Source organism: Marmota flaviventris, chromosome 4 (genome assembly GCF_047511675.1).
Source record: "Marmota flaviventris isolate mMarFla1 chromosome 4, mMarFla1.hap1, whole genome shotgun sequence".
Taxonomy (NCBI): Eukaryota; Metazoa; Chordata; class Mammalia; order Rodentia; family Sciuridae; genus Marmota; species Marmota flaviventris.
Genome location: NC_092501.1, coordinates 51,117,053 through 51,135,979, shown reverse-complemented (window position 1 = coordinate 51,135,979; position 18,927 = coordinate 51,117,053). Strand labels below are relative to the sequence as shown.

The window sequence follows — 18,927 nt, the reverse complement described above, 5'->3', positions numbered from 1 at the left end:
CAAAGAGTGCTGCTTCCGGAGCGTGTGAGAATATCAGTATAAAGATGCCGTAAAAATAAACTGAGCATTTGAAGTGTGTACAGTCTGTTGGCATGTCTTCATTCCGGGACTTCGGTATTGCAATTATTCTATTCCTTCGATATTATGCTACACATCACAGTCATTAGACCACTTTATGATGTAAAGTTAATTTCAGCTTAAAACTCTGGGCATGTCGTTGAGAGTTAAAGCATACCTAGTTAATGGTTATCAATTTGGTACCCATTTGCCAACTTTAGAAGACTCACAACTCAACTTGGAACAAAGCTATGCATTGATGTCTGTTTCCCTAGTTACCCTTATCATAGCTCTATCCTTGGTGAAGATTAGCCAAATCGAACATGTCATCATCTCTTATTGCTATATTATGAGGGGCTCGGGTGCCAATTACCGGTTCCCTAGAATTTGCCTGTAATTGACTATGTCCCGCAATAGGTAACTCTGGAAGTGACAGGCAGCCTCAAGTGGGGTTCTCCCGTCCGTCTATTGGGCTTTGCAGGAAGCCCCGCCTCATCAACTCAGCCAAGGGCGGTAGTTGGCCCGGGGTCGGTGAGTGGCGGGTCTTAGCTCCGCCCTAGCCGTCCGCTGCGCTGCCTGGGTCGGCGCCGTTTCCAGTTGAGAGATGGCGGCCGCCGCAGGTAGATCGCTCCTGCTGCTCCTCTCTTCCCGGGGCGGCGGCGGGGGCGCCGGCGGCTGCGGGGCGCTGACTGCCGGCTGCTTCCCCGCCCTGGCGGTCAGCCGCCACCGGCAGCAGCAGCACCACCGGACGGTGAGCGAGCGCACCGGGCGGCTCCGGGGAGGGCGGGGCGGCGCTGGCGTGTCGGAGCCGCCGGCGGGCAGGCCGCCGGGGCAGCGGGCGAGTTACCTCAACTCCCGGCCGTTCCCGAGGTTGCTGGGCTCCGAGGAGCCGCCGTGCCCTTCAGGCGCCTGCGGCGGCGACCAGGAAGGGAGGGCTGGCGCGAGGAAGCCAAGAGGAGGAGGAGGGGCGACGGCGGGGATGTTCCCGCAGGACTGGGGACACCAGGGCGGGGAAGGGACGGGACGTGAACCTCTCCCTGACCCGCCTATGTTCTCGGTCCCTCCCTCCTTCTTTCTTAACAGCTCTGCCCCAATGCTCCGAACTGAGCCCCGTGCAAGTTGTCCCTCCTCCTCTTGGCGGGTTGGGGTGTCCTAAGTTGCCGCGGCTGCCTTGTGTATGTGTCAGAAGAGTGGCAGTGCCATGCTGCTGGAAACTGTCCCCGGAGAGCAACCCAGGACCCCAGCGGGGCTGCTCACTCGTCCTCTCTCTGCCCTAGGGGAACGGCCAAGAAGGAAAATCAAACTTTATCCCCCTCTCTGACTTCCTGCATGTGTGTGTGCACGGGGGCCAGCTTCCTCGAGATGGATGCTGCATTGCTTCAGGAGACCAGCTCCATCCCCTCGGGTCCTTAAAGGTCCTCAGTGGTTCTTTCTGAGGGCTGTTTTTTGAGCTTCACAAGTGCCTGAAGAAGGAAGGGTGGGCAGCAGGCCCAGGGGAAGAGAATATGACAAGTTGTTCCCATAGGCAGAGATTTGGTGGTTGTATTAACCAGTTACTGCTGGGTTTCATTGGCTGGCAATGAAAGGGAGTTTCTATTTGAACAGCCTTGGGGTGTGTGCCGGGAGCTGGGAGGGGTGGGTAGGAGGAAGAGGGTGAGAGATTTCTTTTTTTAATTTGTAAAAGATCAACTTGGCAGGGAGTTCTTGACCTAACAAGTCAGCAGGTTCCGTTCCTTTGGACTTTCTAGACCCATATGTATTGGGCTCTGGCCAACTCAGAGAGAATGAGTGTAGATTTTATTTCCTAGGGCTAAGTCGTGTAGTGTGGTAGGTAAAAAGGATGATCACTGCAGACAGCTTAATGGGAGGAACTAGTGCCTTCAGTTCTCAACAAACACATCACCTGTCTTGTTCTGATCATGTAGCTCTTAAGAGGAAACAACTGCATGTTTTCAGAGAAGATACCCTCAGACCCATGATAGCATAAATTGTTGAAAGAGCTGTGAAAAGAACTGATGCTCTGCAAATGCAAGATAGTATTGCTATTATTAGTCAATGTTATGGACCCTATCTTAATTCCTGTGAGAAAATTGCACTTTTTCATATTTAGCGTACAGGCATATTGCTTTGCTGAAGCTTTTGGGTGAGAGCCGAGCTTTTCTTTAGTTCAGTTTACATTTGTGTGTTTCATAGCCTCGAATTATGTGTTTTGTTCTCTTAAAAACATAAGGTGACCCCAAAATCTGATTGTATTCCTCTCTCTCCCAAACTATATTTAAAGACTTCCCAAGTTGTCTTTCTCTCTGCTTTTTGATAAGACATTGTCTGACTTTGCACAGTTTGTTTTTAATACTGTTTGGGTGTGGTATTCATGTAGCATTTTAAAATTGTGTTTCATAGATTTTCGACTGTGTGAATGCATCAGGCTGTGAGTGTCTTCCTTGTGGGGATACTTTGGGAAAGTGTTCTTCTGTGCTATTCTGGGATGGGTAAAACTGATGTGCTGAATTTGTAACTGAAAGTACATTTACAATGAAGTGTTATTTCTGAAGGACAGAAGTGTTGTCATGGGAATGGTGACTTGTAAATGAACTCAGAATTCTAAGATTTTGAAAAAAAGTTGAATCTTATTATTTAAAATGTGTAAATGAATTTTCAATTTTTTCTGTGATTGCTCTAAAGTCATCATGTGACCTGCTGTCTCCATCTGATATTCTATGATTCCTCAGCAGACAATTTGAAAATTATCTGTTAGAGATTAAATTCTTGATATTTCTTGCCTGAAATTGAGGCCCAGAAAGGAGAGAAACTAGGCTGAGATTAACACAGCTGTCATGTAATAGTTATAGGACTCCTACTCACCCCAGATATTATGACCTCCTTGTTGTGTTGTTTTTATTATAACTGCAATTGTTCCTTTTCATCTTTGACCTCCCTTATAAAATTAACTAATTGTCTGTTACAAAAATTATTGGTATTTCGAATTCCGTTAATAGATGTGATTTGAGGCACGTGTATTAGGTCAATGTGGTAATAAACAACTTTCTGGAAAGAATAGATGTTCTTATAAGAAGGTACATGAGAGACACTAAGATTGACTCTTGCACAGGAGACATCCTGTGTGTGTGCAGCAGATGGCACTCTGCATTGGCCTGGATCACAAGTCCAACTTGTGCCACTTTTGTTCTGCTGTAGTGGGTATGGTAAATTAGAGCAGGGGAACATAATCTATTATAGTACTGCTTAATTTTTTGTCATATTTTTGGAAATGCATCTTTTCTAAGTTTGGTGAATGAGTTCAATGTGATACAGTAGTTCAGCTGATTGGTAAATGCAATTGCAGAGTTAGAAACATAATTTCCCCCCCATTAAAACATCTTTCAATGATTAAAATATTATTTCCCCCCTCCCCCAGTACTAGGAATTGAACCCAAGGTTCTCTGTCACTGAGCTACATCCCCAGCCCTTTTTGTTTTTTATTTTGAGACAAAGTCTCACTGAGTTACCTGGGCTGGCCTTGAATTTGTGATTCTCCTGCCTCAGCCTCCTGAGTAGATGGGATTATTGGTGAGTATCTGGGATTACAGGTGTGTGTCACCATGCCTGGCCTTTTATTTATTTATTTATTTTTTTGAGGTGGTAACCGTTAGATGTTTGAGATATTGTCCAGGCTGGCCTCTAACTCCTGGGTTCAAGAGTTCTATCTGCCTCAGCCTCCCAAGTAGCTGTGACAGTAGGTATGTGCCACTGTACTCAGCTTTAAAAAATTTTTCAACTGAGTAAATGGGAGTAAAGGTATAGTGGCTTTTTCAATATTTTTAGCACCATGTAATGTAATTTTTCCCTTCCTGTGTGAAGAACCTGTTATTGCTGTCCAGATTGTGACTGTAACTGAGACTGTTATGTTTGCTGTTTTCCTTTCTGTATGGCAAGTGAAGGTGGCTGCTATTTTCAAGGGGCACTGCCTTTCATTGTGGGCTGAAAATTCTTTGCTAAATCAAACTGTCTCATCTCTGATTAGGACAGTCTTGACTGTTGGTGTTTCCTACTGATCAACTGCTGTGAATTACTAAATCTCTTTCTTTTCATTGTACTGTGACAGTTTGTAGCTGTCCTGCTCTACTTTACCCTTTGCAGTTCTTTGACAGTGATACTCTCCCAGCTAAGACTGAAAGTTTTAATGAGTTCATATTGCCTGACACCAATCATAGTTTTTTATTGAGTTTTGATGGTCTGGCCTAATCTTCCTTTGCCAGATCCTCTGCAGCAGATACTCCACTGTACTCAAACCTATCTCTGCACTGTCCCTAAGTGTCCCATACATCTGTATAAAAGTTTATGTAGTTTTTGTATCTTAATTTCAGCCTTCACTCATAATCCCTCCTCAAACCTCTAACATTTATTTTAGGGTAGAGACTGTGATCTGCAAATCCTATTTTGGTTTATTTTGAGACAGGGTCTATGTTATTTAGTTTGCCCAGAATGGCCTCGAGCTCTTGATTGTCCTGCTTCAGCCTGCTTAGTAACTGGGACTACAGTATGCACCTGGCTACAACTTCTTTTGAATCCAACATTTTTGCTAAATCCCTTTTAGATTATGTTTGTGGTTAAAAAACAGAACTGGTATTAAAATTCCTTTAAATAGAGATGCATTCAATAAGTTCTAGTCTGAATCTTTATATGTGTGATTCCTGGCTCTTATTTTTTAAAAAACCTTTGGTACTGGGGATTAAATCCAAGAGTGCTTTACTAATGACTATATCCCCAACCTTTAATTGCCCAGGCTGGCCTGGAACTTTCGATCCTCCTGCCTCAGTCTCCTGAGTAGCTAGGATTACAGATGTATACCATCATGCCCAGTGATTCCTGACTCTTGATCCCTTTCCTCTCTGTTCTGTCTTCTCTGAATTCTGATAGGTTTTATTATCTTTAGGACACAGATTGACATTGTCTTGTTCTCTAAATGTTTCATTTGTTGGCATCTTATCTTACTGGAGAGAGAAAACAAAGATGTATATCTTACCTGCCCCCAACTTGTTTAATAGTCTGTTGTTTAGGGAGCTGAATTTGGGTAATTGCTTTAAGCTTGGTATTGCCAGTTCTATCTTCCATTGCATGTTGTACTTCTTGAGGTTAAATTGGTGAAAAGAATTGGTACCATTGGAGTAGTTTGTAGTGTTCACTAACTTTCTGTCCCTAGTCAGCAAAAGTATGATAATTAACCAGATTATTATAAGTATATACTTGAATCAGATTCCAAATTTGTTATTGTTACTATTCTACTATACTAAGATTTTGAGAGTGAAGATAAATATGTTTAGAACAGGCTTCTTTTTTTTTTTTTAAGGAAGCAAACATTTTTTTATTCATCTTAAAATTTTACTGTAAAATATTTGAGTGAATGAACTTGGATGCATTCAACAAATTCTGATTATTTGAATTTTTCTGAGTCTCAAAGGACTATTGTATGCTTTTTATGGAACTCAGAGTACTCTAACAGGAAACTTAAATAGAAAATACAGCAGCAAGAATTGTGTAATTAGCTTGGCATGTTGGCATATGCCTATAATTTCAGCAGTTCAGGAGACTGAGGCAGGAGGATTGCAAGGTCAAGGCCAGCCTCAGCAATTTAGCAAGACCCTTTCTCAAAATAAAAAATAATAAAGGGCTGGGGATGTACCTCAGTGGTAGAAGGCCCCAGGGTTCAATTCCCAGTACTCCAACAAACCAACCACAATCAAATAATGGTATATTGGAAGCTGGGCATTGTGGTGCATTTCTGTAATCCCAACTTCTTGAGGCTGAGGCAGGAGGAGGATCACAAGCTGAAGGCCAGCCTGGGTAATTTAGTGAGACTATTTAAAAAAAAAAAAAAAAAGGGATTGGGAATGTAACTCAGTGGTAGAGTGCTTAGCTAGCATATGCAAGGCCTTGGGTTCAATCCCCAATACTACAAAAACAAACAAAATCAATAACAATGATGTTGTCTAAGACAGTACATTGACTGCCAATTGTTTTCTGTTTTGGGGGGCTGTCTCCCTGCTGAAATGAAAGATTTCTACAAGAACTTCATTAATACCATTTTAAGTATAACTGCTGGAGCTGGGTGCAGTGGCTCATGTAATCCTTGTGTCTTGGGAGGCTGAGGCAGGAGGATTGCAAGTTCAAAGCCAGCCTCAGCAAAAGTGAGGTGCTAAGCAACTCAGTGAGACCCTGTCTCTAAATAAAGTACAAAATAGGACTGGGATGTGGCTCAGTGGTCAAGGGTCCCTGAGTTCAATCCCCGGCACCACCCGTCCTCCAAAAAACGAATAACTGCTGGGGTGTTGTTTTATTTCTTTTCACATTCTAGCTCTGTGCCCCTACAGGTTTTCTTAAAAATTATTTGTTTTTCTGTGGTTAAGGTTAAGATTACCTTTTAATATCTTGGAATATCTTCTTAGTCTCAGGTTTTGAATCCTTTATTTGACTGACTAATGTCCAATCAGGATTCATAAATATGTTTGATTTACTAGACTAACATGTTGTGAGGAAAAGGAAGATGTTATTGTGGAGAATGTATACTTTACAGAATTCTAGAATTAGAGCTCAGAGTGACTGTTGAGGAAATGAGAGCAACAGTGGTGAGATGGCTTCTAGAAGACCTGAAAACCGATCATCTGGTTTTCTTAGTTATTTCCCTACTAAGTTATACAATACTGTGCTTTATTTAAAAAATTTACTAAGACTGGTTTTAAAAAGTGAATTTGGGTCAGATTTTTAGAGTAAGTACCTGTGTTAGTCAGCTTTCTATTGCTTTGACAAAATACCTGAGAAAATCAACTTAAAGGAGGAAACATTTATTTTGGCTTATGGTTTCAGCCCATGGTTACTTGTCTCTATTGTTTCTGGGCCTGTGGTGAGATAGTACATCATGGTGGCAGAAAAGCTGAGGTAAAATATATAGCCCCCAATAACCTACTAAGCCCCACCTTCTAAAGTTTCCATTGCCTCCCAATAGCCCATTAAGATATAAATTCATCAAAGAATTCAACCATTGGTGAAATTAGAGCTCCCATGATCCAGTCACCTCATTGAAGGGTCTATTGCTGCTCTGGTGGGCCAAGGATTTAACACAAACCCTTTGGGGGAACATTTCATATCCAAACATTCTACCCATGTAGCCCAACTCAGACTCAGTCTTGATAAGTACTTTCTGAATTAGATCAAGCTGACATCTCTTAAAAAAAAAGTCTGCCCTCTGCAGGTTGAAAACAAAAGGAAATAATTCATTTATTTCGTTGCACTTTGTTAAATGCTTGCAGTAAGACAGCCTGTGTAAAATGAAAGTTGACTTAAAGCAAATTAATTTTAATTAGTGAATTATTGGCCCACAAACCATGTATAGGCTTGAATCTTTTATGTTGATGAAAATGTAACTTGGTAAATTATATTACCAACTGGGCCTAATAGCATGCTAAAGCTAAACTTTTCTAATGCAGTTCTGGAATAACTGGATAATGTGACATTGCATTATACCACCTCTCTTAAAAATTTTTCCAAAGGTTTTTTTTTTTTTTTTAGCAACATTAGTCATATTTATTAACTTAAAAGAGTGGTGTGTTTACTTCTCATGCTTTGTTACTAAGGTTTTCAATTTTTACATTTTTTTTTACTTGTTATTTATCATCCATTTTGTTATTTGAGGAGTTCTTGTAATAATCACTGGAAAATTGCTGAGGTATCCATTAGGGTATATTATGTTGTCTAGAGGATAGTGAAAATATGCAGTCCTGAACTGCATTGCCTTACAGCTAGCAAGATCTTTTAAAAACTTATTTATTACCTTGTAAGACAGGTCTTCATTGTGCTGCTGCTTCTTCTTCTTTTTTACTTGTAAAGTGACATAACTTTATTTTATTTATTTATTTTTATGTGGTGCTGAGGATCCAACCCAGTGCCTCACATGTGCAAGGCAAGCACTCTACTGCCGAGCCACAACGTCATTGTGCTTCTTACTTAATCTGTAGTAAGTAATGTTACAGTATATTTAAGAGTATTAGTGTCTGCTTTAAACTTTAGTTTAGAGAAAGTTAATGTAACTGATAATTTGTCTAATAGGGAGAGAGAGATTTGTTAGCTTGAACTACCTGATCTCTATAAATACAGACACATAGAAGAAAGCGTCTAAGATCTGATGGCATTATTTTTAAAATGTTCATCATAACCCTAGGAAAGGTATTATTATTCTAGTTTTATAGATGAGAAAATTGAGAATGATATAGGTTCACTTGTTCCTAGGTGTCATGAGCTGTTCTAGTGCCAGCGATGCAAAGATAGGCAGGACAAATGGCTTTGGATTTAAGCCAAGGTCTGGCAAGAACTAAAGCTATACCATACTGACTGACAGCGTGAGTCCTCCTTCCTCTTCATCTGCTCCTTCACCTTTGTTTCTTTCTCATGCATCTACTGCAGTTTTCTTCCAAGAGATCTCAAGGTCCTTCTCACTCACTACATTTCTTAAATATAGTCTAAGGTATATCCATCCCTCATGGGGTTCATGGTAGTTAAGTTTGGAATGCTAAAGAATTCCAGTAAATCTGGCAATTATTGAGTATTGCTTGAATACCAGACACTTTTTAAGAAATCACTTCTATTGTATTACACAAAAATCCTTTAGGCAAAGTACTACTCTGGTGCAGATGAACAATGAAGACCTAGAAAGGTCCAATAATCTGGAGTTAGTCATTCAGAAAATATCTATGGAACTCATCCTTTTATGAGACACTGTGCTAGGTGCTGGTCCTACAAGACTTTGCACAGTTTAGCCAGGGGACATTGTGAAACACTGTAACTGGCTGTGCTGCTGATTTGTTTTTCCTGATGGAGGCTCTCTGGGAATAAGCATTCAGGGAGCCCTTTTGGAGCTGTGGAAGACCTCACAGAGGAAATATTGCTTGAGCTGAAACGTGAGAAAATATAGCGTGTGACAGACTGGAAAATTGTTGTTGGCAAGAAGGAGTAAGATGTATTTGAGAAGCAGTCAGTAGTTTGTTACATGCAACCCGAGTATGGGCAAGAATAGTTGGAGATTAGGCTGGATGGTACTAATGATACCAGTTATAGTTAATATTTATGAAGTACACAAGTGCCAAGCTCTACATTGTTTTTCTCCATTAATTCTTGCATGGCATGAGTATTGTGTTATCCTTATTTTACAGATCACATTGTTTAAGTAATTTGCATAGGATTGCAGCTCATAAATGACACACAGTAAATGACTTGTCCAGGATCACACAGCTAGCAAATGGTATATCTGACATATCAACCCAAACAGCCTGGCTTCAGAGTCTGACTCTTAACCACTGTACTGAAGGGGAGGGATGAGACTGTAATAGTGAAGAAATCCATAAAGGAGTTGAAATTTTGTTCTGTGTGTCCATTGTATTTCAACCCCCATAGTACATTTTGCATTTTTACATCAGGATCCAGTATGTGTGCACATTATGTGCTGCTAAAACGAAAGAAAAGTCTCAAGAGAGTATGCATAGATTCTGTTTTGTTAAAGAAATACTGGTGGGGATGCTTCTAAATTGAACAACTTAAGCTACAGTCTGAAAAACTGCTTGTCGGTAGATGAGCTGCTGAAGAATTAAATAGGAGAACCTATTGATTTAGATTCGTGCTTTTAGGTAGGTCACTCTGTCAGCAGGTATGAGGGGTGGGTGGAAAAGATGGGACCAAAGAAGCAGAGAGAGCAGTGAGGAGCAGCTCAATGGACCAGGCTAGAGATGCCTGAATTAGGACAGTAGCATTGGGGTTAGAGAAAAGGGAATAGAGAAGAGGGAGATTTTAGAAATAAAATTGATAGAACTTGATGACTGGATATGGCCTATCCTTTAGCTATTACCAGGGAGAAGGGCAATTCAGCTTAAGTCTGACTTTATTACTCAGGCCCTAAAACTTTATTTCTTGACCTTCTTTGAAGTATTCATTTTTATAGTAATGTTAAAATGCTTTATTATCTTTTCTATACCTCTAATTTTGTATTTTAAAATGTATTGTTGTGTTTAATTATATTTGAGATTTAAAAATTTATATATCAAATCAGATACCCACCTTATTCTCATGTTCCTACCTCTCCTTCCTTTCCCCGTAGAATTTGGAAGATCTGCACAGCAGTAAGAAAAGGTACACACAGCATGAAAAGCACTCAGCAAATCTTTGTTGAAGGAGTGCATTCTGTATATTACAGACTTCTAAAGCGTTGTGTAGTAGCTCTTAATATTATGTTCACTAATTAAAGGAATACTTTGTGTAATTTTCTTTGACTTTGTTCTTGTTAACTCTCCATTTTTGTAATATATGAGTTGATAAAAAGCTCTAATTACCTTAACTTGTTTTGATTCACTTTAGGAAATATTGACCTTTTTTCCCCCTTTTAATTTGTTTAATCGACACATAAAATTATACTATTAATGGGGTACTGTGTGATGCTTTGATACATGTATATATTATGTGACATTCAAATCAGTGTAAAAATATATCCATCTCTTCAAACATTTATTATTTCTATGTGGCAAAACATTGCAATATTGTTTCATTTATCTAGTCACCCTACTGTGCAATAGGACACTGTCTCTTTCCTGTTGTAAGTAGATTTTCCTAAGTATGAAATCTTTTTTTCCTAAAATTTTAGCAATCTTCATTTCCACATTAGAAATGTAAATATATGAGATTCCTATTGCTTCTACCACCCCAGTCTCTCAAGAGGTATAAACATTAAAATAAAATGATTTGGGGCCAGAGTTGTGGCTCAGTGGTAGAACGCTTACCTAGCATGCATGAGGCACTGGGTTTGATTCCTGACACCACATAAAAATAAACAAATAAAATAAAGGTATTGTGTCCATTTACAACTAAAATAAAAATGATTTGGAGTGATTCTCTATCATTTTAATTGACTAGGTAGCTTACTTGATTGGTTTATTTAGAACGCATAAATTCTTCAGTCTTCTAGCTAGTATAATACAAAAATAGCTGTAGACTTCCATAACCACAAGTTTTTAAGAGACACTGCAATATCTACTCTACCAGAAGAGGTTATATTTGCAACTTAGTTGGTGAGATTTTTGAAATCTGATGAGCAAAGGATTGGTGTACCATCACAGAAAATTTCTGTTAGTTCTGAAATAGATAAATAAAGAGGTGATAGTGTGTGTGTGTGTGTGTGTGTCCAAAATAAAAGTAATTGAAGAGGATTTGATGATATGTGTTATAATAGTCAGGAATTTGAGTTCCGTTCCTCTGTCTTTCATTAACTTGCTATTTGATCGTGGAGGCTGGAGTGTAGTTCAGTATTAGAGCAGTTGTCTTGCATGTGCAAAGCCCTGAGTTCAATTTCTAGTACCACAACAAAAATAAGACAAAACAAAAAAAGGCTATTTGATCTTGGACAAGTCACTTAATCTTGCTATTTTTTTAATATTTACTTTTTAGTTGTACACAATACCTTTATTTTGTTTATTTATTTTTAAATGGTGCTGAGGATCGAACTCGGGGCCTCGCACGTGCTAGTCAAGCGCTCTACCATTGAGCCACAACCCCAGCCCCAAATCTTGCTATTTTTATCAGTTAAATAAGGATGCTTGATTAGGTGAACCTGAAGAACTTACTAATTCATTTATAAGATACATTTCTTTTTTTAAGGGAATAACATGCCCCAAATATTTTTTATTTTATTTATTTGTTTTTATGTGGTGCTGAAGATCGAACCCAGTACCTTATACATGCCGGTTTACTCTGTATTCATTCACCATAAATGATTCATTAGCCTTAGCCTCATCTTTTATTGTCTTTTTTTTTCTCCATTTCAAACTATGGAAGGAGTGGAGAGAGAGGTGAAGATGTGGTAGGGAGTCCAGAGTGTTGGGAGAAGAGACAAAGTAGTTATGGATGACTATTAAAGTGAGATTGGATAATACTGATAAATTAATTGAGTCGTGGCTACCAGACCGAAATAGAAAATTTTGTTTTCCTTTGTAGTTATGCTATTGGAATTCTCATTTTGAAAACCTTGGTAAGTAAGTCATTAGTTGCCCCTAGTACCTTAGAGGCATAAATCCTTCCAGCTCCGTGGATCCTAGTACAGTGTCAGATTGTAGACACTATCATTGTTGGATGAACTATCAGAACTGGTGAGTTAACAGTCCTAGAGACCATTGTCTAAATCCTTTAACCTTTGGGAAAATATAGCTGTAGATCATCTACTCCTGTAGCCCAGACACTACAGTAGTAGAGATCGTAGAAATGTCAAGAAGGAATAACCTTTCTTATTTACACGGCAGCTAGGAGTTTTAAAAACAGTTCACATTATGCTGAAACAAGCAGGACTATATAAAAGGCTAAGTAATAGTAGTAGTGAGAAATGATTATAAAGTGGTTATTTAAAGGCAGGCTAGGGATATAGCTTAGTGTTAGAGTGCTTGGCTAGGTTCAATTCCTAACACTGCAAAGAAAAACCAACAAGCAAACAAAAATTGAAAGCAATTTAAGGAATGATAGAATAACATCATGGTATGTATTGGTGGGGGTTGGGCAGTGCTAGACACTGCAAGGGAGAGAAAGGAACTATTTGAAAATGGTACTGCCAACTTTAGATTCTTTACATATATATATTTCCAAAGATGACAGATTTTGGGGGGTGTTTATCTTATTTTTTAAACTTTATTTATTTATTTTTATGTGGTGCTGAGGATCAAACCCAGTGCCTTACATGTGTTAGGCAAGAGCTCTACCATTGAGTCACAACCCCAGCACAGGGAGGTTATCTAACCTTCTGAATTTCCATTCTGCCATTACTGAATTCTGTATCTTGTACTGCTAGAATTCTGCTAGCTGCCATGAAGCAATGCTGTGGCAAGTGGCTAAATGTGATAAAAACCTGTTTTTTTAAATTTTAAAATAGAATACAGATGTCAGAATACTTTACAAAATGTATTTAAAGATAGTTTCAATGTAGTGGAAATAGTAAAACACAGGAGAAGATTGAAGGTTTTTCAGAAATTTGCTTTTTATGGAATTCCTTATTTTTTTTTCCTTGTAAACAGAAGATCACCTTCTTCTTTTTTTTTTTTTTTAGAAGATCACCTTCTTATGTCCCTGTTGATCTGCCAATTTCTTTTGTTCCTCTTCTGATTTTGGGGGCCTAGTGATAGAAGCTGCTGAATAGATAGTAAAAATGAATGATTTTTTTTTTTTTATATCACAAACTTTGATGGTGATTGTGTTTACAACTACCTATATAGAGTTCACATGCCTGATATTACATGTGTACATATTAGTAATTTTATTTATTTATTTTTTAAAATGGTACTGGGGATTGAACCCAGGGATACTCTACCATTGAGCTACATACCAGCTGTTTTTTTTTTTTTTTTTTGTAGTTGGATACAATGTCTTTATTTATTTTTATGCGGTGCTGAGAATCAAATCCAGTGCCTCACAGGTACAAGGCGGGCGCTCTACCACTGAGCTACAGCCCCAGCCCCAGCTGTTTTTTATTTTGAGTCAATGTCTTGCTAAGTTGCTGAGGCTGGCCTTGAACTTGTGTGCCTCCTGCCTCAGACTTCTCAGTAGCTGGGATTATAGATGTTGACCATCACATCCTTCTATATTTTATTTTTTTTAAACCCCAAAGAAAGTGAAACATTAGACAAAATTTTAAAATTTTCAGTTCTCACTTAAGCCTCAAAACAAAGTGTTTAAGCATAGTCGAGATGGCAAAATAGGACTTTAGTATAACATGGTATTACAGAATTGTGGAAAATTCATTTGTTTTATAGAGCTGAACTCTACTCAGTGCTTTCTTTAGTTTTAATATCTCACTCTGCATTGGTCTTTGATTCAGAATGAATTCAGGTTCTTAGTATGAGCAAGTGCCGCAAAGTTGGGCAAGCTTTAAATGTGTAATGACTTTCTTTTTAATGATTGCTAGAGCTGTTAGCAGTAAAAGGAGAGTGAAAGGGAACTATAATAAAATGAGTATTTTGGGCGGATTAAAAACAGAGACAAGCTGTGGCCCTGCCAGCATCAGAAAATCATGGCACCGGTGGAAGAAAAGACAGAAGAAACTGCTGAAGAGCATGCTCTCGAATGAGCACACTTGGAAAGGCCTTCTATTAGCAGAGGGTTTTCTTTTCTTCTAGGGGTGGAAAGGAAATTACATTGTGTTTACTCTCCATGCATGCATTTATCCTTTTGCTGTATAAATTTGTATCTATAAACCTTATATAGTATTATAAAGATGTTTTACAACTTTGTTTAGAAGATATTACATGATGTATTCTTCTGCAGGTTATTCTTTTTGCTTAATATCTTAAAAATGTTTAGTTGATACATGTGGTTCTGGTTCATTCATTTTTAACTACTTTGTGGCATTTCTGTCTCTATTTCATGTATTTAGTCATTCTCCTGTTGTCTGAATGTGTTTTTAGCTTAATATTTTGAGGGGCAGGAAAGAGAAGTCTATTATGTCATTTTTTAAGTTGGAAAAGGAATGTTGTTTTGACTTTGAGAAAAGCCAGTTTCCTTTTTTGGTGTGCAGTCCCATTTATCATAATCCTGGGAAAACCCTTTGTACTTCCCCCAGAGGAGACAGAGAAGGGTAATGTTTCATTACACAGATGAATATGTCTTATGCAAAATGCAGAATAACATCTGCTGTAATACAGCAAGCTCGTGAGGGATTGAGCTGCTGCAGCAAAAAGCTTGGTTTACTTCACTAAAATTCTCAGATTTTTCAAGTGCAGACTGGCAGTGAATGGAAACTTGTTGGCATTAATTCATTGTTTCTTTCTGAGTGTTTGGAATTATATGCTATTTGGATACTATCTGCCCAGTTTGTAAAAGGATATGTGCCTCTTATGGTAAAAAGATTGTTCTTGAATTGTATTGTAGTTTTATGGAGCAAGCCAGAGGAAAAATGAGGTCTAGGAAAGAGGAGATATAGTTGGTGTGAAATAAATATTTGTTTTAATAATAAACATATTAATCCATGTTTATTCTTACTTTGTAGTTATAGTTTTAAAAAGACAATCTCTGATAGATTTTATCTTCTCAATTTCATGCTGTTTTTCTTTTGCAAAACCTTGATAATGGTTTGAGCATTTTTACAGAATACATAGTGCAGAGCTTCATTCAGGTTGTCCCGCCAAATGATTTGCTATATAGTGCATTAACCAGAAATGCTGAGGCAGCTAGGGAAACACTAATAAATGGGATGCTTTCCAGGGATGGTAGCTAAGGCAAAGCAAACAGCAGCCAAAATTAAGAAGAAAATGTTACTTAGGCACTCAAACTGTAGTCTGGCCAGATATGCTATTAACACCGAATATCTTCTTCTAATTAAATTAATTGGGACCTGGGCAATTTGAAACACCAGATTGTCTGTTAACAAGAGTGGCCAGTTTTAAGCATATTAGAACTAGGGGTCATGTAAGAACAGTCTTTTGGTTAAAACTTATTGAGAATGAAAAATTATCTTTGGGGTTTTTTTTTTTTTTTTTTGGGTGGGGGGATAGATTCTGGATCCTTAAAAATAATTAAACTCTGGGACCTGTTTGTTTCTTCCATAGTTTTGAAAGAAAGGGTGCTGAATGGATCTCCAGCAAAGGAAGAGTTATTATTATTGTTATTTTTGTTGGAATGAATCATGGAGGAGAATGATTAAGAATTAAGAATGATTTTTGATTTTTGTTTTTTCACTGTTGCTTTTCTTGCTAGTCACACGTTGTTTTTTTTTTTTAAAGCCCATGCATAATGTAGGTGTGGGGAGAGAAGATAGTGGTATGGGAAAGGACTTCTTTTATTTTTATTCTTGGTTTGGAATGATCTCCAGTCATTTTCAAACAGAACCCCTATTCCAGAGAATTGTATAGGTAGGCAAGTGAATTGGATGTTTTTTCTTTTGAATGAACCAAGGTTTCTCTTTTTTGTGAATGAATTTGAATAGCCCAAAGTGTCTGTTGTCAAAATTCCTTTTAATCAAAACATGTTTTTTTTCCTTATTTTCTCATCAATTATTAGAGTTCTATCAGTTTTTTATAGATACGGTGAAAATTTTTTTTCTTCTTTAATATAAAAGTATTTCAAGGGTTGGGGACATATAGATCAGAGGTAAAGCCCTTGCCTAGTGTGTGAGTCCCTGGGTTCCATCCCCAGCACTGCAAAAATTAAAAACAAAACAAAACAACAAAAAAGGTAGTTAAGAGTATTTCTAAAAGTATTAGTTTATGTGCTCACTTCAGCAGCACATATACTAAAATTGGAATGATACAGAGAAGATTAGCATGGCCCCTGTTCAAGGATGACATGCAAATTTGTGAAGTGTTCTATACAAAAAAAGAGAGAAAGTATTAGTTTATATGATTTGTTGTTCCCAAATTTTACGTTTGCTTGGATTTACCATGTGATAATTCAGAGAAATAAAGTATAACAGTTTCTCATAATCAGTCTGGATTAATTCTAGGTTACAATTTATATTCTTTTAGAAGTACTTTCTTGTTCTAAGGGTCACTGTAATAACTGGTAACTAAGAATAACCTAATCAAGGTTTTTCAGACTTTCTTTTCTTATTTGGCATTATATGCTGCAGTACCCATGTTAGCAGGCTCAAGAGGGCCTTTACCTTTGACATTGACTTTACTTTTTTCTGTTCTTTTAGGTCTTTCACTACCATTCCTACAGTGGTTGGCAAGATATCGTTTCCACCTCACTCTCCATGTACCATGCCAGTGACATCTTAGCTGCTAGAGTGTGGAGCTGGCCTGTGGGAGTCAAGTAAGTGCCTTTTTTACTATTTGGCATGGTTTTTGCTTACTTTGCAAAGCCATGTAGAGAAATTTCTTATGATTAGTTTTTAAAAAGGCACTTGCTTGATCCTTGTGGGTTGGCTCTTTGCTCCAGCCTGCTGTTGAACACCTGGTAGCTAACTTGGGGATGAGTTTAGTGAGGTGACTGTTGCAGAATGGAACATTTTTGCTGAGGTAGACCTGAAGGGATGATAGATTTGATCCTTGCTTGAACATTCATACTATGAGCAGCCCCATCTCAGAATAAATCAGAATTGTTAGCTTAAGTAGTTATTCTGGCCTCCTGGAAGTTTAACAGGTTATGGATGACCAAGAGTTTGTTGGTTTAAAACAACTGGGTTGCATGAAAACAGAAGAGCTCTTCCGGGAAGCCAATGACCTTGATACTTATCTTAATTATCTTATATGGAAGAAGTCATGGTTGACATTAATCAGGTTTGGGTTTCTGTGTTTGTTGCTAAAGTTGCTAAAACCTGGTATTTTACTTTTGCAGGTCATCCTGTAAATTTTGCCTATATAAATTAACACATCCCCTGTTATATCATAACAACAATGTAAGGGAGAGTGTTTTCCTGCTCTGTCTTAGGTATTGGTGATATGACGTGTTCACGCAGGGGAAACTTGAACATTGACAGGTATGTCAAGATCATGATTCATAAGCATTTTCTCCCAGCAAACAAAACAGTTTATTTCAGTGTGAACTTATGATGTGGTTTTACAAAGTTTATCTTTCCAGTTGATTTCCCTACCCACTGTGAGTATAGAACTAGGATTGGCAAATGATAGTTGAAACTGCTGCTTGTTTTTGTAAACAAGCAAAGATACATTTAACATATGTTTAAGGGATGTATGGAGAGTTAAACAAATCAACCTTATGCCTTTTTCTAAGTGGGCACAGAAATATAAGATTATGAAGGGAGCCATTGTATTACTGGAGCTGTTATAGTCCTATTTGTGTTATAAGCTTTTATTGAAACACAGGTTCATTCATTTACATGTTGTCTGTGGCTTCCCTTGTATTACAGCAGAGTAGAGTTGTTGCCACAGAGAGCTTATGGTCTGTAAAGCATAAATATTTATTATCTGGTTCTTTAATAAAAAGTTTGTCAACTGACCAAGTTAGAGGAACCAAATGTTAGTTTGTTTTTAAATACAAACTTGCTAGAATCACAGTCAAATAGGCTTCCAGGAGTATGTCAAAATGTTGCTGACTAGCAAATAATATTTATTTTCAATAGTGGTATGATTACTAATACAAGGTAAATGAAATGGAAAGCTATGATGGCAGTTGAGCTTCATCTTTCATTCATTATATTTTCTCTTTATTGGCATTCAGTGGTAGGATATTTTGTTTAAGATTCTTTAAAGGTTTTTTTAGAAAAGGGTAAAAAGATTTCACTACGATATCTGGTATGGTCAAGAAGTGATAATGGAAGACCTCCTAATGCATGGAAGACTTATAGTTAAAATAGATGTGCAATCATAGTTATTGAGGAACCAGATATGTTCAAGGATCACAGAGTAAATCAGTGGTAGAGCTAAAATGACAGTTGAGGTTGCCTGCCTTCTCAAGTTCTTTCTATTAAGTCCCACATCATATTAGCGGCTGCTTGTTTTCTTTACTAGCTGAAAGTCATAATCTATTTCTTTTCCTTTATTTTTCCTGAAGTAAAAGCAGACTTGATGATTTAAGTCACAAAGCTAGGACTGTTGAAATGTTGACCTTATTTGGAGTTTGGATGATTTTATTTTATGGTTGAAATTACTGGAGGATTGCTTCTTAATGAATCATTCAATGCTTTGAGTGTACACTCAGAAAGTAGATCGGATGGCATAAAAAAGGAAGTCTGAGCCTTCTTCATAATTTTATAGCTATGTGCAAAACTTAAATTGCATAGATAGAATGTTCCACTTATTTGTTTATGTATCTAAGCCCATAGATGGAAAATATGTGTATGTTTGTGTGTGTGTGTGTGTGTGTGAGAGAGAGAGAGAGAGAGAGAGAGAGCGAGCAAGCAAG

The 18,927-nt window shown here is 38.0% G+C and overlaps 1 protein-coding gene and 1 non-coding gene across 2 annotated transcripts in view; both read left to right on the top strand.

The window, feature by feature from the left end:
* The first annotated feature begins 660 nt into the window (after window positions 1–660).
* The window catches only part of Mcu (mitochondrial calcium uniporter), a 189,297-nt gene continuing 171,030 nt past the window's right edge, over window positions 661–18,927 (top strand). Inside the window, exon 1 of the mRNA XM_027931321.2 lies at window positions 661–808. Coding sequence (XP_027787122.1) covers window positions 662–808 — 147 coding nt within the window. The 5' untranslated portion in view covers window position 661. The remainder of the gene's footprint in view (window positions 809–18,927) is intronic.
* LOC114089538 (U6 spliceosomal RNA) lies at window positions 16,331–16,437 on the top strand. The gene has a single exon (XR_003582189.1). It is a non-coding gene; the product is annotated as a U6 spliceosomal RNA (small nuclear RNA).